Here is a 21,687-nt window from a genome sequence, read left to right on the forward strand (position 1 = left end):
CCTATTCAAAGCCCAACTCTGTGGCCTTTGCAGCACCAGCTCTGGCAGAGAAGGACCAGACCAGGAGTGAAACTGTTCTAGTTTAAATGCAAACCACCCTGCTGCCATTTCCAGGAGCAGCGGGGCCATAGCCGGAGCCAAGTGACCAGGGGGACTCTGGCATTTCAGTATTCCCTGCCCGCTGCCCACTCGTTATTACTCAGTCTCCATGGGGTCCCGAGGGCTTTTTTGGATGCCCAGTGCTGGAGCTGGCACGTTGCTTTGTAGCTGGGAATTCTTAGGATGTAAAGCGCGTTTCCCTATAGCTTGTGCTGTGATGGCCATGAACTCGGTTTGGTTACAACCAGGTGATATTGCAGCCAGTGACTCATGTCTGCTGGATCTCAGGTGCCTGTTCCGAAGCACAGGAGTGTCAAAGCTGGCAGACTTGAGCTGCTCTGTGTGTGTGTGTGTGTGTGTGTGTTCATTCTTCTCCTGTGGCTGGGGGGAAAGCCAGTTCCCACCTTCCAGTCCTCAGTGTCCCTTGGGATGTGTTCGCACGGTGCCGTGGGACCGGGCAGCGATGCTGGAGCTCGCTGAGGTTCCCAGGGCTGTCACCATGTTAGCACAGCCCTTGGCAAAGGGAAGCTTTAGTGGGATGCTGTTCAGCATCAGCTCTGATGTTGCTTGTGTTCAGGTGTGCGTTTAAGGACAGGACTGGAAGGCTGGACCAAAGCTTTATCCTCCCCCCTCCTTCTGGTGATGGTGCCGGGATTCCAGTGCTTCAAGAGCACCCTGGGATGATGCCATCCCCACCTGCCTCCTTAGGGAGCATTTCCAGCAGCTCAGCAAGAGAGAAAGGCTCAGTGTTCATGAGTTATATCATTCTTTATATCATCGTTAAGAGTAGCAGGTATTGATGTACAATGCATCTGTCATCTTATTGTGCTTCCTATGAAAATGTGTGTACATAGTACAGATACCAGAGAGAATTCAACACTTTATACACTTGAAGGCATTCAGAGATCAGTAACAGAAAAGAAAATGGCACAAGAACAAGGCCTAAATGCTACTAGATGGATATCTACACTGATATGATGCATATATAGAGAGATATATATATATGTACACATATATATATAGTCATATATATTCTATATAAGAAATATAAAATGCAGATGATAGAATAGAAACAAACAAAAAACCTGTATGCTTCAACAAGTGAGCGTCAAGGTCAGATCCCAGCCCCATCTTTAAAAGCTTGAATGGGAAAGAGAAAGGAAGGAAGGAAATAAATAAACGAAATGCAATGAAACATTAGGAAAAATCCATAAGAAAATTTATGGATGTGGCCAACCCGTCATCTTTGGGCGATCGCTGGATACAAAGGACTGACCCCCAGTTCCTAATTTTGGTCAGGAAGCAAATAATACTTAATAATAATAATAATAATAATAATAATATGACTAATGACAACAATAATAAACCCAAAGCTGCAGTTTGGAAATAAGACTGACTAAAAAGACTTATTGCAAAAGCTCTTAAAGATAAGTAGCACTTCAGCCCTGGCAGGGCTCTTGCTTGGTGTGTGGGGCCTGGGGGCTGGCAGGGGCTGGGGGAGGCCAATTTCCACTGGCCCAAGAGGGAGATGACGATGCACTGATGGGCCTGGGGAGCAGAGACTCGGCCAGAGCCGGAGCCCAGCTGCTGGGGCAGGTCCCTGCGTGCCAGGGCAAGGGCAGTGGCAGGAGGAGCAGCGGCGGCCCCAGGGCAGCGAGCTCAGGGATGCCCCGATGATGCCCAGGGCTGGCGGTGCCCGGGGGCAGCTGCTGGTGGTGGTGGTGGGGGGGGTTCAATGGGGTGGGAGCCTGCGGTCCCGTGGCCCAGAGCACCCTGTGCCATGGGGTGTCCCTCAACCTGTGAACCCCTTTGGTGGCAGGGCTCCAACGCATGGCTAAAGCGGTGCCAAAGGAGCATCCTTGTGGTACCCCTGGCTGAGCCAGGCCAGTGGCTGCAGTGGAAATGGGGTTCAGGGGTTTTCCTTCTGCCTTTCTGCCCCGAGGATGGCTGTTTTGGGGGCCGCACGGGGTAGCCCCAGGTTCCCTGGGGAGAGGAGGGACTGTGGGGCAGGACTGGTGCTGGCCAGGCTGTATGGAACCGAGGGGAGACAGGCAGGGAGACCACACCATCACGAGTGCCCGGGCAGCGGGGTCTTCAGTGCCAAAGTGGCACCCCATGGCCATGTCCCCTGTGGTGCTTGTGGCCAGCCAGCCAGCTGGGTGGCTGAGCACCGCCGTCCCTGGGGCAGGATGCCGAGGAAGACCTTTTTGGAGAGGTGGAGGTGCCCCATCTTCATGTGCAGGGAGTGCCCAGGCAAGGGCTGGCTGCGGGCCGCTGCGATCCCAGGGGACAGCGAGGCTCTCCTGGGACTGCTGAACCCAGGGCCACGTCTGCTGGGCACACCATGGGGCTCCTCCATGAGCCCCCCCCCCCCCCCGCCAGGCACGGGGGTCCCAGCGAGCACCGGCCAAGGCGTCGGATGCAGGATGAGCATGGAGGCGATGGACGGACGGACGGACAGACAGGGCTGCGGATGGAGACTGCGGCCAAACGGCTGCTTCTTCTTGGCTTCTGGGTTCTAGTTAAAAAGGCCGAGGGGAGCCGAGGTTGGGGGGGGGGGGGCAGGCCGGGCCCGTGCCCCAGCCCGCTGTGCGTGTCGCTCCCCGCACCGCGAGGGTGGCCGGGCTGGAGCGTCCTCGAGTCTCTGAACTAGCGGGGCAGGCACGGAGCAGCTGCCCCAGGGGGCTGCGTGACCCGACCCGGCTGCCTGCCCCCAGAGCCGAGGCTGTGGCTCTTGTCCGTGTGCCACCGTGTGGAGGAGCAAGCTCCCCTTAGATGTGTCTCTCTGCTGGCGCTCGCAGGGAGGAAGGGCAGCTCTCCGGAGGGCTTTGGTAGCTCAGGTTGTACATCCAGACGTCGGTTAGCAGGTGAAGTCCTCAAAGGTGCCCCGGGCCGGGTGGTGAGGTAGGATGTTGGCTGCGTACGTCATGCCTGCCGGGTGGCCCCGTATGCTTTCGCAGGGATTCTGCAGGGCAGAGGATGGGTGGGTACCGGGGGGTTTCACCATGCAGAGACCGAGTCCTGTCCCGCCGCCCCCTCCCAGCATCTCTGCCTGGTGCCTCTGCTCCTTTCCCAAGCATTCCCTAAAGTGCTGGCACCCCCTGACACACCTGGGGCAGCCCCTGAGCTGCAGGAGAGCACCGGCACCCCCCCACGGCACTTACATGGCGTTTCACATCGTCCATGCTCAGCGCGACGCCCTTGTCCGTGTTGTTCCTCTTGTGGTTCTTGCGGCACTTACCCCGCCGGCACAGCCGATGCTTTATCACCTGTGAGAGCCACATCTCAGTACCACGGGGGCTCTTCCCCATGTCCCACATGAGTATTTCAGTGCTCCACAATAACCTTCCCCCCCCCCCCCCATAGCCGTAGGATGGCAGAGACCCACCTCATAGGCGTAGTCGAACAGCTCCAGTACTGTGAGGATGCTGGCCCCAATGAACAGCCCCATCTGCCCTCCAATGTCACCTGCGGAGGAGAAGGAAGCCATCAGGGTGGGCTGAATCCAGTGCCCGGTGGCAGAGGGAGCAGAGAATGGGCAGAACTCATCACTGCTGTGGCCGTGGCGGTGGGTGCCCCGCTCTGCATCCACACTCCCAGCACATCCTTGGGAACAGGGCCATGCTGCATGGGGCCAACCTTGTTGGGGTGCTGCTGCAGGGCCCCCCCCGCACAGCCACCAGCACTCACCCAGCAAACCAGCCACCTCGTATGCCTTCTTCTGCTCGATGGTCTCATAGTTCAGGGCTTCAAAGAAGATATCCAGCACCAGGATGTTCTCCCTGTGCAGGACATAAGATAAGGCTGAGATTTGGCATGGAGGGACAAAAGATGCCTCTCCACGGCTGTGGTTGCAGCACGTTACCCGATGTACTGCTCCGACTTGTTGTACTTCTTGGCCAGGTACTTGGCAGAGGCTTTACTGGGGATCTTCACCATGGAGAGCTCTTTGCCATAGCGGGTCACATTGCAGGGCATCTCACACACACAGTACTCATTATCCTTCTCCACCAGGAAATCTGGGCAGGGAACAAAGGGAGATGGAGAGATGGAGAAACCCAACACACGCAGCTCAGCCCCGCAGGGCCCCGCAGCCTCACCTAAGGCCGGATCCGCACACTCCTTGTACTGCTCCGGGGTGCAGTAAGGGGCATCGCCTGGAGGAGAGAAGAAAGCAGGTTTTCCTGGTGGGACCATGGCAGTGGGATGAGGCCGGTGGGGCCTGCCGTGCCCAGGGCTCACCTGGCATGTGCACCATGCGGCAGTTGCAGTTCTCCACCAGGTAGCGGGTCTCGCAGTCGATGCGGCAGGCGGTGATGCTGTAGGTGTCATAAAACTCTGAGTCGCCCGCCACGGCCTTGCAGTCGCCCCAGGGAGGTGGCAGGTAGATGAGCTGGGATGGGGCAGAAGCCAGGAGTGAGGAGAGAAGCCCAGCGGCCCCCAGGATGGAGCCCTGCCCTACAGCAGACACCCTTGCTGTAGGGGTCCCTCTGACATAGGGACGGGCAACAGGGCCATAGGGAGGAGGCTCAGTGCCCCACAGCAGGTCTAGCTCACAGTGCAGGGCTAAGGGGAGCATCCCAGACACCACCTCCCCCCCCCCTCCCCCAAGTCCCTACCCGCTGCTCCTGGCAGGACACGAAGGTCTGGAAGCCGGGAGCCACCCCAAAACCCAGCTGGTCAATCAGTGGGGGCTCATCCTGGCTGTGGATCTGCACCTTGATCCCAGCTTCAAACGAGGTCTCATCTGTAGCAGAGAGAAGTAGGGTAAGCATGGTGCTGGACCCCACTCTGCAGGGCTGTGCTGCATGTCCTTCCATGCATGCATCCGCCCATCCATCCATCCATCCATCCATCCATCCATCCATCCATCCATGTCTTTGCTACACTATGTCCTTGTCCCCTCTGACCCTCCTGCTCCAGCACCCAGGAGTGCAGCAGGGAAAGTGCCTCTATTTATAAACAAGTGATGGTTGCTTCTCTAAACCGATGGGGAGTTGCCATGGCAAAGAGCAAAGATAAGGAGGAAAAAGGGAAGAAAAGGACCCAAAGTGATGAGAAATGGAAGGAGGGATGAGGAAGGAGACTGAGGGACATGAAGGAGCCGGGAAGCATCCCAGGAGCTGCTGGTGACTGAGCAGACGTGCTGGCAGAGCCGCTGGGGCCGTGGGTTACCTGTTTCCCCCCACACCGGCAGGTACTCGTCCTGCTGAATGTCCAGCATGATCTCCAGGCCGTTGCCAGTGCCCCCCTTCATGGTGATGAGCCGGGGCTTCCCGTCCTGCCCCGCGTTGAAGGTGTAGCACTTCCCATAGCGGGTGAAGACCTGCAGGAGGGGACACAGGGCTGAGGCTGGGGCCCCTCTGCCAGCATCAAACTGCTGCCAGCACCGCAGCATGGAGCCAGGAGGGTATGGCCAGCCCCAAAACACAGCCATCCCCAGCCTAGGGTATGATCCTGCTCAGGCTCCTGCTCTATGGGGTGTCTCTCACCATTGGAATAGCGCTGATGGAGGAGGAGATGTTCCCCACCATGGCACAGACTCAGAGGAGACATTTACAGAGTCAAAGCACCTCGACCCCGCATACCCCATGGCAGCCCCAGCTCCCCGAGACGGCGGTACTCAGCCCTACTCCTGCACCAGCACCTCCTCCAAGCCCTCCTCCATCCCTGCAGAGGGCAGGGCTGGACGGGATCCCGATCCCTCCCATCCCTCCTCGGCCGTTCCAGCTGACACCTCCAGCATGTCTCCATAGAGTCATGGAAGAGTTAGGGTTGGAAAGGACCTGAAGATCATCTTAAGATCCATACCACTGAGTCGCTGCCAGCCCAGGCAAGGGGCACGTGAGGCTGGTGGGCTGCAGACCCCACGGTGATGCCAGGACAGAGATGCCAGACAAACACAACCCTGGTCCTGCTCTCCATGTCCCAGCAGCCAGTGCTATCCCCAACTCCAGTGAGACTGGAAGCAGCCTGTCCCTGAGCTGGCAAGGACAGTGTCCCCCGTAGTGCCTGATCCCACACGGTGCCGGCCGGAGCTGCTCCCTGCTCCCGGCCACCTCGGGGCTACTCACCACGGCGAAGTCCCCGGGGCCACACTGCTCGCCCCGGTAGCTGCAGCTCAGCAGCATGTCCTCCAGCTGGTGGCAAGTGCGGTTAAAGAACACATACAAATTGAGGGGCTCGTCCTCCTCCTCCGGGCCAGGTTGGGCTGGGGTGAAGCCCAGCTCCATCCCGGGCTCGTAGTCGACCAGGGGGCCCAGGTAGAGCAGGTCCTCGTGGCTGAGCTGCGAGACCCGCACGCGGTTGATGTTGCAGAAGGTGATGGCAGGGAAGGTCATCTCGGGGCTGTCCTCCTCGCTGAGCAGCGTGACGTGGTGGTACTCCAGGTAGTAGGCGATGCGGTCGGCCACCTGGTAGAGGAAGAGGGAGAGGGAGAGGAGGAAGGCGAGCGCCCAGAGCGCCTGCCGAGCGCCCAGGCTGCCCTCCACAAAGATGTGGCTCAGCCCGTGCAGCGTGCAGCTGCTGGCAAAGGCCACAAAGTCCGTGGCTGCCCCTGCGTCCTCCTCCTCCTCTTCTTCATCCTCCTCCTGCCCATACAGGAACTCATCCGCTCCGTTATCTCCTTTCCCCGTGGCTGCAGCATCTCTTGGTGCTTCCTCGCTGGAGAAGGAGATGGTGCAGAATATCTGGAGAGGCATGGTCCAGCGTGGGGGTCCTGGTCCCTGCCCTGCCACAGCCCAGGGGTCTTCAACAGTGGGTCGGTTCCTCGGGGTGTGGGTGAGAGGGGCTGGGGGGGGGGGGGGAGGAAGCAGGGAAGGAGGAAGGGGCAAGCTCAGAGGAGAGAAACAGAGAAGGGAAAAGGAGCGAGAGGCGCGTGAGGGAGAGGAGCAGAAGGATGCTCAGAGGGGACAGAGAGAGGAGGATATATCGGGAGCAGGGAGGAGGAGAGGAGGAGCAAGGGGCGGTTCTGCGGGCTCCCCACGTCCCCGGGGACAACGGGCTGCTGCTGGCAGGACGGAGCAGAGACCTCGCCGGCTTCAGAAGCACCGATGCTGGGGGAGCTCCTGGTGCTGCCTGCGGGGCCCTGAGGAGCTGCCAGGGCCGGTGGACACGGGTGAACACGGGTGTACTTGGGTACCAGCAGTGCTGCATCCCCACACTGCATCCTCCATCCTCACTGCAGGGCAGCCCGGTCCTGGCAGCCCGACCAGCAGCGCCAGCCAAGGTCTCCCTGCCGGGTGCCAGCCTGTTTCCAAAGCCACCATATGCCAGCCTCCAGGTTCTTCGTGAGGGCAGCTGGAGCCAGAGGTTTTCCCAACATGCCTGTGACATTGTCCTGCTGCATCCAGCTGCGGTGTCCCCTGGCTGTCACGGTGCTCATCCCATCCCTATAGGCTGCTCTCCCGGTGCCATAGGGCGGCAGCATAAGCATAGGAGCATCCAGTAAAGACAGTGTCCCAAGCAGTGTGAGGTCCGTCCTTGGTTTGGGCAGGATTTGGGCACTGACATGGTCCAGGTGATGATTCCTCCTGCAGAGCCCAACCAGTGCGTGGTCACCTCGTGCTTCGGATCCCCGTGGGGCACAGAGAGCCACTGCTGTCCCTGGGCAATGGTGTCCGGGCCTCGTGGTGCTGGGGTCCAGGAGGGCAGCCCTGATGATGGAGCCGGCAGCCGGGCACAAAGGCATCTCCTCGCTGCAGCCCTGCAGCAGCACAGCCCCTGCCTGTGGTTTTGCCTTTCTCCTGCACTCAGCGCTTCATAAAAGCATCAATGTGACCACAGAGCAATCTCCAGCCCCTTCCCAGCACTGCAGCTGCCACCACCGGCCCAAGGGGAAGGGGAGCATCTAAATACAGCAGCACTTTGACATACAAGAGCTGGACGGGAGGTTTTGGCTGATGTCTGGGTGCTCATTGCATGCCCCAGCTCACCAGTTTGGCTGCTGTGCCTCCTTCCCCACATGCACTGTGGGGCCCGCAGTCTGGGAGCACATCCTGGCTTATGGATATGGGCACCACCAAACGGGGTGACCAAATGCAACCAGGAAACTTGTACAGGTCTGATCTGATACCACAGCAAATTCCTCTGCTCTTCGCAAGCCAGTGAGACCAGTGTAATGGGAAGGGCATGCACTGGGGATCCCTGCCAAGGCAGGCTCAGCCAAGATGATGACTGATGATGTGACAACGGGTTGTCCTTTGGGGAGCCATCCTAGGGCTCCCCAGCCTCAATATATCCAATAGGGCCCTTGTGTAAGAGGGACACTGGCAGTTGCCACAAAGCTGGGGACATTGTTGGCACCTGGGAGAAAGAGCGGGTGACCTTGGGAATGAGTGCCAGAGCCACGGGATGAGACTTCATAAAGGCAAGAGCAAGGTTGTGCCTGAGCTGGAAACTCACCCTGGGAAACGGGACCAAGGAGGCGGATTGGGTGGCTGGGAGCCACCGTGCCATGGGGACCGGGTCACATCCCAGCCCTTTGCCTTTGATGGAGACAAGCTGCAGCTGCATCCTGGGCTGGGCTGGGCTATGAAGGCATCAGGGCCATCACCTGGGATGGGGTTTGAGGATGTTGGGTTGGTTAAGCCCTGTGGAAGCAAGCTGTGCTGACCGCGTGCTGCTAGAGGATGCTTTGAGCAGGTACGAGCTGCCTGAGCTTGGGGTGGGACTTCTGGTGCTCCCTGGCTTTGGGGCAAGCAGTTTCTGTGCAATGCCTGCAGGAGGGAGAGGAGAAGAAGGAAGGAAAACGGCAGAGAAGCCTGCAGGGGCTTGTTTAGCCCTGGTAGGGCACAGTGGGTCAGTCCCCGATGGTGTGAGCGAGGGGCTGATCTGATCCCCATGGCATGGAGAGGTTTAATGTGTCTTCTTGGGAGCAGTTGCAGCAGGGAGAGGGATCTGCTGTAATGAGACCGCTCCATCCTCAGCTGGGGCCATTAACTTGCTCTGCTTGGCTTGAGCGGCTTGTGGAAGGTGCCAGGGCTGGTTCGCAGCAGCCGAGAGGTGCAGTGAGGCTGAGCACGGCCCCGGCTCCGGTTACCACCTCCTGTCCCAGAGCTGAAACTTGAACTGGGGTGAAGGTGACCGGGGACGGTCACAGCCACGAGCACGGTGGCACCGGCACTCAGAAGAGTGCATCCTGTCCCCACAACTGGGGGCAAACTGTGGCCGTGGGGCAGCCGGCGGGGTTGTCGCTCTGGTTTGTGCGAGTTTGGGAGGTGCTGGAGGAGTCCTTGGGCTCGTTCCAGCTCTTCCCTTGCCAGGAGTTATTTTTACCCTCTCTCAGGTAAAGCTTTGGCGGGGGAGAGGGACGGGGGATGCTATAATTAACCGTGACATCAGCCCCCGTGGCGGCGCGCGGCGGGATGCTGCTGCCGCACCCTGCCCCACCGCTGGGGACCAGGGATGCTCAGCGCTCGCCTGCCGCAGCGAGGGATGCGGGATTGGTGGAGCTTGGGTTTGGCCGCTGTCCTGGGGCAGTTGGGCCCCACTTTGCAGCTCCTCATGGGCCCAGGAAAAGGAGGTTTCCCGGAGTAGGGGAACACGGAGGCGGCGGGAGGGAAGCGGGAGGGGGATTTGACGGCAGCAACAGCACATTTCACAGCCTGTCACGCTTTAATGGCAGAGGAGATCAAAGCCGGGATGGAGTTATTCATAGAGATAAACCAATCCCCGAGGAGGCGAGGAGAAAACAACATTGCAAGCTCTGTTAGCCCAGGCCTGCAAGCGGCAGCCCAGCCCTGGGGAGCCTGTTGCAGAAAGTGCCTCTGGAGCTGGACCCTTTTGGGTTTGTAATTGGGGCATTGCCAAGGGCTGGCTGAGCTCCCTGCATCATCCCGGGGGGTACCCAGAGGCTGGAGCTGACCGGTGGGAAGGGGTGAAAGCAGCCAGGAGCTGGATTTGGGGATGGGTATTTGATGGAGCAGATGGGCCCCCTGCAGCCGGGCTGTCCTGCTCCCACAGCGCAGCATTGAAGGGGAGGAAAATCAGGTTTGCAATGCACCTTGGCCCAGGGATGTGCTCTGCAGCTCCCAGAGCTGCCGTGGTGGTGGTGATGGTGATGGTGGTACCCGCAGTGCCTCCATCGCTGCTCTGGGCAGGATGAGCAGCTTCGGGATACTCAGACCCCCTCCCTGACCCTGGTGAGAGGCAGAGTGAGGGCAGCCAAGCGAGGTGGGATTGCCTGGGCAGTGGGGATCTCTGCTGGGACTAATCCTGCCACCCTTTATCAGATACTGCCACCTTGCCTCCACTTGCTCCGCCAGCCAAGCCGGGCGCAGCTTGTGTTATCCAGCCCTTTATCCCTCAGATTAGACGCTTCACAGTGGATTAGCATGTCACATTCTAATGCAGAGAAATCGATGATTAAAAAGGAGTTTTTCCCTCTGTATTATTCCCCACCTCCGCCTCCTCTCCACCCCATCCCTGCAGGCCCAGGCAGCCCAGCCCCAGCCATGGGGACTGGTGATGCTGCGGTGCTGGGTGAAGCAGCAGCCCTGTCCCTGGCTCATGAAGGGGATGGGACACCAAAGGTCCCTATGTGGGACCGTGCAGGGCTGGCATGCTCCAGCCCAACAGCTTTTGATGGCAGAGCTCCCTTGGACCATCCAGCCCCAGCATCTACAGCACAGGACTTTAATAAAAAGCACGTTATGGTGAGTAACGTGCTAAGTGGACTTTGTTACAGACCTGGGGCCTCCCTGGCTGCCGTTGTTCCATATGATTTCCTATCAGATGAGCCTTATCTCCTCTCCAAACGCTTCCATTTAAACTCCATTAATCTTTCAGAGCTTCTCTGGGCCAGTGCTGCTGAGCTCTTCCCAGCTGGGTGACGGTGCTGCTGCTCCCCCAGTGGCTTGGGGTCTCTGTGGGGCTCAGATGGGATCCCCATGGCTCCGAGGGCAGTCAAGAATGTCCCTGCAGCCGGGTCCTCTCCATGCATCCTCTGTGCCGCCTCCCAGAGCCACCTTATCCTTGGATCCACTTATCCAGGGATCCATTTGTGCTCTTATAACTGAAACCGTTTGTGATGCCGAGAGCTTTGCAGGTGATTTACCCCTTTATGCCACGGAGGGGTCACTGGCACTGTGCTGGCTCCTGCTTTAGCGGGATACAGAGGATGCTGCTGAGGTGCCGCTAATTCCCATGCGGCAGGGATAACTGTGCGTGGACACTTATCCCGACGCCTTTCCATGTTTGCTGCCGATCAGGAATTACCCGTAAGCAGGTTGTGGTTTCTTCCGACGTCCTTCACAATTGCTCAGGCAGTTCATGCAAGAAGATTCAAGCTGATGCTTTTATTGGTGGCAGAGGGGGGGGAAGTTGTATCCCTGTCTGGTTTCCATGCTCTGCTCGCTCGCGCCGGCTCGCCACACATCACGGTTTTCAACTCTAATCTAATCCAAGCAGGGGAGCTGCAGAGCCCTGGCGTGTGGCTGCTCTTGAGGGGTCTCCCTGTCCCTTTACTTGGCTGCGAAGCAGCAGGGAAAGCTGAATCAGGAGGCTTAAAATCCCTAATAAACCAGAGGGAAGCCCCCTCCCCCAGCACCGTGAGGGGTCCATCTCTATCCTTGGGGTAAGAGCTTGGTGGCAGGTGCACCAAACCCTTCACCCAGGAGCAAAAAGGAATAAAAGGTGGTCACGTCCAAGGGTCAGGGCCTGTGTACGTAAAGAGGCTGAGATGCTGAGGAGCTCCTTGAATGCAGGAACTGCAGGGATGCCTGCTGCTTGGAGAGGCCTGGCTCCGGCCGAGCTCTCCGCAGGCATCTGGAGAAAGGGAGATAAATGAAAGCTGAGGCAAAAGGCTGGGAGTTAATTTCCTGGATCTCCCTATGGAGATCTCTGCCTCATGCTCAGGGGGCCTGCCCCGCTCTGCCCCAGCTTCTCCCCATTTGGACTGGGTATGGAGATGGAGAAACGCACTGGGAGCTCTCCTGGGCAGATGCTTTGAGGCAGCCACAGTTGGCAAAGGCTCTGGGGCTGCTCACCTGGGGCTCAGATACCGACCAAAGGGAGAGTAAGGGGAAGGGTCTGGAGAAACCCCATGTGCTGGTGATGGGCCAGGGCTGCATTTCCAGCTTGCAGCTCCCTTAGGGGCTGGCATCTGCAGGGCACATATCCTTGCCTCTGTTGTGGCTCGATAGCACTTGAAAACCTCTTCATTTCTGCCAGCAGCCACAGATGCTATTAAAGCTTATTACTAATAATTAATAATTAATTTTTAAATGATTCTTTATGTGCAAAGGCATCTCAAGAAGCGTGTCAACGGCCTGAGGTGCGTCTGAGCTGCTCCGAGCCCTTGGCATGACCCCCTGGATGCACACAGCGCTGTGCACCGTGGCTCTGAGCACGGCTGTGTGTGCTGCTGGTGCTGGACATTGCCCCCCTGGGCAGCACCAGGCAATAAGGGACCCGTGGCCGGGGCTGATCCTGCTCCTGCATGTCTTCCTAACCGCCTGCGGGGATGGGTGGAAGCGGTGCTGTTCAGTGCTTAGAGCTTGGAGGTGCTAAATGATGTACCTGCTCTGTTGCAGCACCGCTAACGAAGCAGCTGTGAGGCACAGGCACGCGTCGGCCTCCCACCGTGCTGTGCCCAGCACCGATGTCCTCAGCCTGCTTTTTCCTGACCCTCTTCTGCACCTGCACAGCCAGGATCGTGGTGGGTTCAGTAGCATCACTCCCAAGCACCAAACGCACCGGGGTCACACCAGGGCATCGCTGTCCCGCTGCAGAAGGAGTGCGAAGCGCAACCGCCTTCCAACAAGGATTGCTGTCTCCACGTTCATACGGGGGGAGCAAAGCCCCACAAGCAGCTGAGGGATCCCAAATCCTCACACCGGTGCCTGGATGAAGCTGCGGAAAGGAGGCGGCTTCGGAGCAACTCTCCCCGGTGTCCCTGCTCCGTGCCCGAGGGCTGAACTGCTCACGGCTGCTCTCTGGATGCTTTGCTTCAGCCCCACACAGCGATCCTGGAAAACCTCTGCGTTGCCTGGAGGCCGGGTGCTCCCGACCCCACTGTGCTTCCCGGGAAAGCCGAGTCAGCGGCTGCTCCTCTGCTCCATCACCTCCGATTCCTCTGCGCCAGGCAACCGGTGTCCCGCTGGGATTGCTTCCTTCAGCTGGAAAATGATGCAACCTCGGGGGTCAAACGCTGCTGCTGTTGGACAGCAAAGAGGCCCATGCAGAGGGGGAGCCCGGCTGGGAGCTTGCAAGTGATGCAGGTGAGGATGATGCTGCTGGGTCCCAGGGGGAGCTACCAGGATGCTGGAGGTGAAACGCTGCTCGGAAAGAACGGATGCGGGCGAGCGATTTCAAATGCTTATAAATGATTTAGGAGCCCTTGTGCTGCTTTAAGGAGTGATTTACATAAATCACTTGAATGTCTTACAGAATTCATACACGTGCTGGCTCCGGCGGGCGCCGTGCTGGGAGCTGTTGGGCTCAGCGTGCGCCGGGTACCAGCCCCAGCACGGGAGGATGATGCTGTTTGGGGCCAGGGGCCATCCCTGCTGCCCGCATGTGCTTCCCAGGTTGGTTTTCCAGAGCCAGATGAGCCCAATGATGTGGGGTTTGTATTAACTGTCGCAAGCTGCAGGGAAGATGTGGGTATCAGTGACTCCTGCGCTGGGCTCTCCAGCTGTGTTGGAGATGCTTTTCACTCCAGCTCTATGATTATCCACTAACGCTGTGCTGCAGGAGAGCTCTGCTCACCGCGGGGCTCCTGGGCTTGTGACTGCCGCAGCTCCATGCAGGGCCATGGGGTGCTGGCGGCTGGACCCTGGGTCCCCTGGTGGGTGCTGAGGGTTGACTTGGAGCAGACAGAGAGAGCAGCAGCCCCTGGTTGAATGCCCTGAGACCAGCAGCGTGCAGTGGCTGCAGCGAGGAGGCTGTGGGCCGAGCAGGGAGCTCAGGGGGTGCAGAGAGGCTCTGGGGCTGCAGATGGGGTTTAGCAGGGTATGGAGGGCGCAGTGGGGTGCAGAAGGGCACAGCAGGATCTGACGGTGTCCAGTGGCCTCCAGAAGGTTGCAATGGGGTGATGTGAGGTACAGCAAGATGCTGCTGGATCTGTTCTCTGTCACAGGAGCTCCTGCTTTGCTCTGGAGATGAGGAGGATGGTTGGGAGTTGCTGGAAGTGCTCCAGCCCTGTCCTGTTCCCTCCCTTGCTTCTCCCTCTGTCCACTCGGTATTTCCAGGGCAGAGGATGCAGAATTCAATGCAAAAGGCAGCGGCATGATCTCCATGTCAAACTCAATTCTCCCTAGTGCCAGCTCAGCCTTGGAGCCTCATGGAAATGGTCCAGAGGTCTTAATCCTCTGCAGCTTCTGGAGGATGTCCCATGCGCTCTGCCCCAGGGCTCCCAGCTCCATGCCAGGCTCAGCCCCGAGGCAGGATGGTGACATGGGGCTGGGGGGACGTGGCTCTCGCCCCGGGTCAGGCTCGTGGAGTGTGTGAAGGAAAAGCTGTAAGTGCTCATTGCACTGTGCCAGGCTCCTCGCATGATCCCTGGCTGCACTGCCCCCCTCCCACAAAAGGGGCTTCATGAGCAGGGGGCATCAGCCCGAGTTTTAGTGCTGGTTTTACCCAGGGCAGCCCCAATTCCTGTCCCATGGGCATGGAGAGGGAGCTCAGCCTCTGTGTTTCTCTTTATTCCCTGTGCTGCAAAGGCAATTAAGGGGGTTTAGAGCCCAGAGAGGACTGCTGGGCTTTTCTCTCGCTGGGCAAGGAGCAGAGCCATAGGGAATGAGGATGGAGGGAGAGGAAACACAAGCTGGGAGCCGGCAGGGCTGCGAATCCCCGCAGAGGAGCGAGGGCTCCAGCTTATAAATAATGAAGCCGGGAGTGTGAACCATTGATCCCTGCTGCTAATGGGCGCATCAGGGAGCACGGCCCTGAAACGGGGGCAACAGCGGGGGCAATTCCCCCTTCCCTGCAAAGGGAACCGGGCAGCCACCCCCTGCCTGCTGCACGTGTGGCCCCGGGAGCGCAGGGCTCTGGGCACAGCCCTGGGGATGGTGACATCCTCAGCCCGTGTCCCTCATGGTTGTGCCCTGAGAAGGGTCAGGACTTGCCCCTCAGCCTTGTGTTTGCCCCTCTGGGGACAGTTGGTTCCCCCTGGGACTTCTTAGAGGGTTCAATGCCCTAGACAGGATGAGTTCAAGCCTGATCAGCTCCACCTCTGTCCCTGGAGCATCCCTGCATCCTGCACAAAGCTGCTGCTGCTGCCGTGCACCAGCCAGGATAGGTGGAGGTGGAGGGAGATGAGCAATGCCAGGGACCTCCTGATGTGGCCTGGTGACGATGCAGGATGAAAGAGGAGGTGGAAAAAGCCCATCTAAAATCCCAGGATGGGCTTTCCCACGGCATGCCGTGCGCTGGGGGATCCTGCCCTGGCTGCACGGTGACACCGTGCACTGGGGCGAGGGGGCTGAGACCCAGCAACAGCCCCCTTGGGGTGCTCCAGGATGGGTGCGATCGCAGGGGCAGCGCGAGGTGGGGGGGGAACAGGAGCAGGAGCCCCGGTTCCCCTCATTTCCATTCGCCGCAGCTCCCCCGAGCCCTCCCTTCTGCCGGGGCCCGGGAACGCGGCAGCCGCGGCGGGTCGGGGCCGCGCCGCTCTCCCCATCGCCTCCCGTGCTGGGCGGCATCAGCATGCAGGCAGCGTCGCCCCCCGGCCCCTCGGCTCTCCCCATGGCAATAGCGGCAAAGGGCTCAGGACCGACGCACATCCCTGTGTGCCTGCAGGCGGCTCCCCCCGGCCCGCGGGGTCTGGGGAGCCCCAGAATCCCCCCTTAGCAAGGCCCCTCCTGAACGCGGCACCTCCTCTATACCAAGGGGAGGAGAAGGGTGACAGTGGCTGTCAAAGCACCCCCGCAGGGCATGCCACGAGCCTGGCCCGAGGTGAACACAGCCCCTGCATGAGGTTGTGGGATCCCCATCGGGGCGGCGTCGGCTCGGGGGAGGTTTGTGCATCACTGGGTGATGGTCGCTAGCACCCACCAGCCCTAACTGGTGCCACCAGACCCAGAGCAGCACAGAGCCTGGCTCCGTCTGGGTGCAAGGCAGGAGGAGGGAGCAGCAAACCAGCATCAAACATCAACCCAACCCCTCTGAAAGCTTCTGTGAACCCCAGGACCCCCGTGCAGGGATGGGGCAAAGGTTTCTGGAAGAGCAAAGTGGGACGTGACACACAGGCAGCACCATCCCCAGCCCTGCCCGTGCGAGGCTAGGAGGGGAGTCCAAAGAGCAACAGAGATGTAGCACAGAGCCAGCTTTTTCTAATCAAATCCATTAAATCATCCCAACCTGCTTGCAAGGAATAATCCAGGCAGGAATAACAGCCCAGCTGTGAGTCTATTCTGCTTTAGCTGGTTGGAGGGGATGCGGGAAGCAGGGTACGTGGACCCTGGCAGGGAGCTGGGATGAGGGGTCCCTGAGGATGCTTTGGTGGCTGCACGAGTGCTGGAGAGGATCCAGCCCCCTCCGGGCTGCAACTTGCCTCCATTTAACAAATAAAGCGCCTGATGGTTGACAACAAGCATGGCTCTGTGTAAAGAGCCTCTCAGAGGAATTTAATGCAGATGATTCAAATCACCCAAATTGGGCTGGGACCGGGGCAGCAGCTCTGCGGACTCTCAGCCGGTGCCTTGGGATGCTCAGGGGCCTCATCCTCCCTTGGCATGCAACACGAGTGGGACATCCCTATGCTGGGGACAAGGACGGGGACCCGGACCGGCTCCGAGCTCCGTGCTGGAGCCAGCTCGGGAAGAGCCACCCCGGCTGCCCAATTGCTCAGGCAGCACCCGAATAGCCGGCACTGTTCAATTCCCAGCTGGCTGGGGGAGAGGCAGCCGCAGGGGGATAAGAAAGGCTTTATTGTGCACTGGATCCGTGCACAAGCACAAGACACAGCCGTGGTGGGGCACAACGCCGCGTGTGCCCCCAGGACCTGCTTTCCCTAAGGGATTGCAGGGCTCCATCAAGTCCCTACACCGGCCATCACCGCGGCTCTCCCAGCTCTCCCACTGGTGTCTCCTCAGCACAAGGTTTCCAGCCCGGCATGCACAGCCCTGCCTTGCAGAGCCCAAGTGATCCTGGGGTGCTTTACCCATGCAGGAGCATCCCCACTGAGGAGCACCTGGACCTCAAGCCCCAGCAGCACCCTCTGGCATTGGATGCTGCCAGTCCCTTCCAAGCTGAAAGGAGCAGCTCCAGGCACCAGGAAAGGCAGCGCTGGGCCGGGGCCACGGGGGCACTCACCACTTTGAAGTCTTCCGGGGTGCACTGCTCCCCACGGAAGAAGCAGGAGAGCAGCATCTCGCGGATGTCGTGACCGGCGCGGTCGTAAAACTCCAGCATGTTGAAAGGTTTGGGCTTGAAGTTCCGGAAGTTCGCCTTGTCCTGCAGGATTTCCAGCTGCTTCTCGTCGGCGCTCTGCGTGTCCGGGATCTCATATCTTGGGGGGGAAGAGCAGGCAGAAGCTCAGGCCTGAGGGCAGCGCCTGCTCCCGCTCCAAAAGCCATTTGGAGCTTCACATGAGCTCCTTCCATCCCGACCCCGCTGTGGGCTCAGCAAAATCCACTTCACAGGTGGCATTTTCACCAGCACGAGGATCTGGTCCCACAGCACCAGCCCTGGTTGAGGCCAGCCCGGCCCCATTCCCTTGGTGGCATCATGGATGCAGGTGGTCGCCTTGCTGGGACATGGCTTGAGTGTGATGGGTCTCGGCCCCTGCTCCCATGGATGCAATCCCCTCCCTGGGGCAGCGGTGAAGCCCCTTGGCAAACAGGAGCCTTGCTGCTGGCCCCAGGCTCATGGCAGTGGATTGGCAGCACCAAGAAGCCTCTACAGCCATGGGGATGGGCTGGAGATGGTGGATGAGGGGCTTCACTGCGAATGCTGCCACCATGGCCCAAGGAATGGCAACACCTGGTGCTGGGACATAGGTGATGTTCTGCAGCTTCACCTGCTGGTACCCCCAGCCTCGCTGCATGTGTCAGGCGTGCAGGACATGGTGTTGGAGCCACGCATGCTGGATCTGCCCCGCAGGCATCCCAGAGTGGCCTTGGCCTTGCTGAATGGGAACGATGCGTTCCAGATCCATGCCACGTACCCAGGAGCAGAAGCAGGACCTGGTGGCTCTGTGGTGTTGCTGCATCCAGCTACAGAGCTGAACTAACCCAGGATCTGCTTCCTCATGGACACTAAGGGGATGCTGCCCGTGCCAGCCATGGTGAGGGGCTGCTGTGGCGGCTGGGGCCTTGCCCTGGCTCGAGGAGATGATGCCCGGGGCACCTGAAAGCACCAGCACCCACCTGTTATTGAGCAGGGCGAGCAGCTCGCCGGCGTGGTACAGGTCGTTCTTGGTCACGCGGCTGAAGCGGAACTCGTTGAGGTTGCAGAAGGTGACGGCGGGGAAGGTGAGCCTGGTGGCGGCCACCTCGTCCAGCTTGGTGACGTGGGGGTACAGGAAGTAGTACTGGATGCGGTTGGTGCAGACGAGGGTGAGCAGCGCCAGCGAGCCCAGGAAGCACAGAGCCCAGACCACGCGCTTCAGCGACAGCCGCTCGTAGGAGAAGATGTGCGAGAGCCCGTGCAGGGTGGAGCTGCTGGCGAAGGCCTGGATGCTCACCGGCTGCCCGCTGTCCACCTCCTCCTCGTCCACCTTCAGGTCCATCATGGTCTGCGCTGGCACCCCGGGCTGGCCACTCTGCGGAGAAGGGAGCTTATGGGTGCTCGGTGCCGCGGCGGCCTTGGGGGTGCTGCCGATGCCTGGCCCATGGCATCCCCATGCAGGGAGATGCTGGAGATGCACCCAGGTCATGGGGCAGAAGCTTTGCTGTGCCCTGCTTTCCCCACAAGCCTATATATATATATATATATATATATATACACACATGCACATATATGTCTGCATATATATATGCATGTATATTTGGGTGCAGCCTCCTGCATCTCCTCACCTCCTCTCTGCCCTCCCCATCCCATGGCAGGACCGGGCTGCCATGCCCCCCCCCCCCCCCCCCCCCCAGCATCCTTCTGTATCCATCCCTCCCTTCCCACCTCCTTCCCGGTCCCCCTCTGCCTTCCCCAAATGGCACCGGCGCATCCACAAACAGACGAAGGAATCGCGGATGCGAACCTGGAAGCGGGGCCGGCGGCCGCGGCCAGCGCTGGGCTCCTTCTGCTGTGCGACGGTGGCTGCCGCTGCGTCGGGGGTGCCGGGGCTTGGGACCAGCCTCCCTCCACCTCTTGCCGCTGGGTTGGGGAGCCGGGAGCAGGAGGCGAGCGGGGAGCGAGCCCGGCAGCGGCGGGCGAACCGGAAAAGAAGGAGGGGAATAAAAATAGCCTCGGTGGTACCTTGGTGCAAGCGTGGGAGCGGGGATGCGCCGGGGCCTCGCTCAGCGCCGGGTGGGGGGACCGGAGGCGACCATCGCCGGAGAGGAGGCAGCTGCCGGGTGTGAGGAGGAAAGAGGAGGAGAAGGAAGGCGAGCGAGAGGCTGCTTCCCTGCCAAACACATGGATACCTCCCCCCGTGGCTATCTGGGAGCGGGTGCCTTCTTCAGATGCATAATCCGCATGAAGTCATTGTCTGTGCGCTGGTGGGGCCGGAGGCCGGGGTGCCGCAGGCCGGTGGGCAGCGAGGAGGAGGAGGAGGAGGAGGAGGATGAGAAGGAGGAGGAGGAGGGAGAGGCGGAGGAGCTCCAGCGATTGCAGGCTGCTGGCAGGGGCTGTTGGTGCTGCTGCCGTGTGCATGTGGGTAACGTGTGTGTGCGTGTGCGCGCGTGTGCGCTCCCATCCCCCAGCGCCTGCCAGGGATGCTCCAGCCCCTCGCTCCGATGGACACCCCCCCACCCCACCTCCCCGGACCCCCCCCGTACACCGCTGACCCGGCTCTGCCCTGCCACGGACTCCACCACCCCCGTGGGCTTCACCCATGGGTGGCCCCGCTGGGCGCTCGTTCACATTCGGGCTGGTCGCTGCTTGGGGTGGCGATGGGTGCCTTGAGCCTCTGCCCCGGGCTCAGCCCTGCTCTCTGCTGGCACGGTCCCCAGCACCATGCTTGCCCCCAGCCGGAGGGGGGCAAGCCCCTTTCCCACCCGTTCACCTTCTGCCATTGACAGGCGTCAGAAAGGTGCTGCTGGCCCCAGGGTGCTCCCTGCTGCCTGGGGCAGGAGGCTCTGGGTGCTGGGTGCTCTGCTCCTCCCCAGGGCCGTGCATGAGGGCTGCACAGCGCTGCCCGGCTGTGCCACTGCATCTCCAGCCCTGCTTCATCTCCATCTGCTCCCCAGGGAGGCCTGGGGTGCCCTCATCCATCACCCAGGTGAGCTGGGGATGTGCATCCAGCTGCAGACAGCAGTGCCCAGCAGCAGCACAGGGAGCAGAGGCTGCAGCAGGCTCCTGCCCGCTGCTCCCAGTGAGGTGACTGCAGTGGAAGGGAGAATGTTTCAATGTCCTTTAGGAGCATGATGTTGGAAAGGGACAGCCAGACCCCAGGGCTGCCCCAACAAGCTGTGTCCCTGCCCAAAGGTGCTTTCTCAGTGCGTTATCCCTGCCTGGACCATGGCTAATGGGAGCATGGGCAGTTTGGGGTTCAGCAGGGTCAGGCGTGCATCCCTGTCCCCAAATCCCGGACACCCTTGGTTCTGTCCTTTTCTGGAGCATCCTCTCTCAGATTGGGTCCTTGACTGAGCAGGAACCTGGGGTTTTGCCGTGGGACCTGTTTGGGGATGGAGATGGGGCCCAGGGACACCCCCATGAGCCAATGCCTCCCCCTGCTTGCTACTGGGCACAGGGATGACCCTGCCAGAGCTTGGAAATGTGGCTGCAAGGCCCAGGAGAGCAGCATTAGTGCGTCCGTTGGCACCAGCTCTGCCTTTCCCTTCCCTGCTCCGCTCTGCAGCGAGTCGGCATTGCTCCTTGCCTGGATGACAGCCGCCTGCTCATAGCTGTCTCTCCATTAGGGCTCCTGCTGGAAACCCGGGGAGGGATGCGCTGCTTGGATAAGGGAGAAGGATGTTTCGAAAGGGGTTTTTCTACCTTTTCCTCCTGGCTTTTTCCCCCCTTCCAGATGAGAAGCCATTCTCTGCAGCGCTTTTATTGACAGTGAATCCCTGGGATGGACAGGGTTTCAGGCCGGAGCGGATGCGCATGCGGATGTACTTGTGAGCCACTGCACAAGGAACCCCAGCGCAGAGCCTCTGCCCATCCTGGCTGGAAAGCGCCTTTCCTGGGGGGCTGCTGAGGACCCTGAACACCCCCGGCCACCCCAGGACCCTCTCCTGCAGGCGAGCACTCAGAGGAAACTTGGTTGCCTCTGGCCCCGGGCCAGGAAGGATGCAGCTGCATCCTTGGAGTCGAGTGGAGCGTGGGGAGCGCCAGCATTTCCGTGTTATTTTTCGGGGGAGCCACGTGAGGGTTGTGTTAATTCCTGCTGGGAGAGGCAGCGGAACCGGCTGCGGGGAGGGGGCTGAGGAGCTCGCAATTAGCCCCAGGTGATAATGGATCACAGCAAGGCACCAGGCGTGAAGGCTCAAAGGTAGCTGGGATCTGAGCGTGGTGGGCAGTGGGGTGTGAAGAGGAGGAGGAGGA

General features: G+C 60.1%; 1 protein-coding gene across 3 annotated transcripts; it reads right to left on the reverse strand.

Moving 5' to 3' along the window:
- Nucleotides 1-848: 848 nt before the first annotated feature.
- ASIC1 (acid sensing ion channel subunit 1) lies at nt 849-19,912 on the reverse strand. 3 transcript variants are annotated; one of them, XM_061443341.1, is made up of 12 exons: nt 19,238-19,912; nt 18,411-18,796; nt 17,356-17,551; nt 5,275-5,425; nt 4,719-4,846; nt 4,342-4,492; nt 4,200-4,256; nt 3,965-4,118; nt 3,790-3,881; nt 3,488-3,567; nt 3,264-3,368; nt 849-3,064 (listed from the first exon to the last, which is right to left on the reverse strand). In XM_061443341.1, exons 2-12 carry the CDS (start codon nt 18,773-18,775, stop codon nt 2,960-2,962), a joined length of 1,584 nt encoding a protein of 527 aa, XP_061299325.1. In that variant the 5' UTR covers nt 18,776-18,796; nt 19,238-19,912; the 3' UTR covers nt 849-2,959. The 3 variants fall into 3 exon arrangements, with proteins under 3 accessions (XP_061299325.1, XP_061299324.1, XP_061299323.1); XM_061443340.1 differs by having other exon boundaries at nt 18,411-18,805; XM_061443339.1 differs by lacking the exons at nt 17,356-17,551; nt 18,411-18,796; nt 19,238-19,912 and adding an exon at nt 6,174-7,178.
- Nucleotides 19,913-21,687: the final 1,775 nt, after the last annotated feature.

Source organism: Pezoporus flaviventris, unplaced genomic scaffold (genome assembly GCF_033815535.1).
Source record: "Pezoporus flaviventris isolate CSIRO_AGI_PZ_B2104156 unplaced genomic scaffold, CSIRO_AGI_Pfla_v1 ptg000350l, whole genome shotgun sequence".
Lineage (NCBI taxonomy): Eukaryota > Metazoa > Chordata > Aves > Psittaciformes > Psittacidae > Pezoporus > Pezoporus flaviventris.

Coding starts and splice junctions, on each gene's coding strand:
- ASIC1 (XM_061443339.1), bottom strand. CDS start 6,800: ATGCCTCTCCAGATATTCTGCACCATCTCCTTCTCCAGCGAGGAAGCA. Junction 4,493..4,718: donor TGTCCTGCCAGGAGCAGCGG/GTAGGGACTTGG, acceptor GCCCCATCCCAG/CTCATCTACCTGCCACCTCC. Junction 4,257..4,341: donor CCGCATGGTGCACATGCCAG/GTGAGCCCTGGG, acceptor TCTCTCCTCCAG/GCGATGCCCCTTACTGCACC.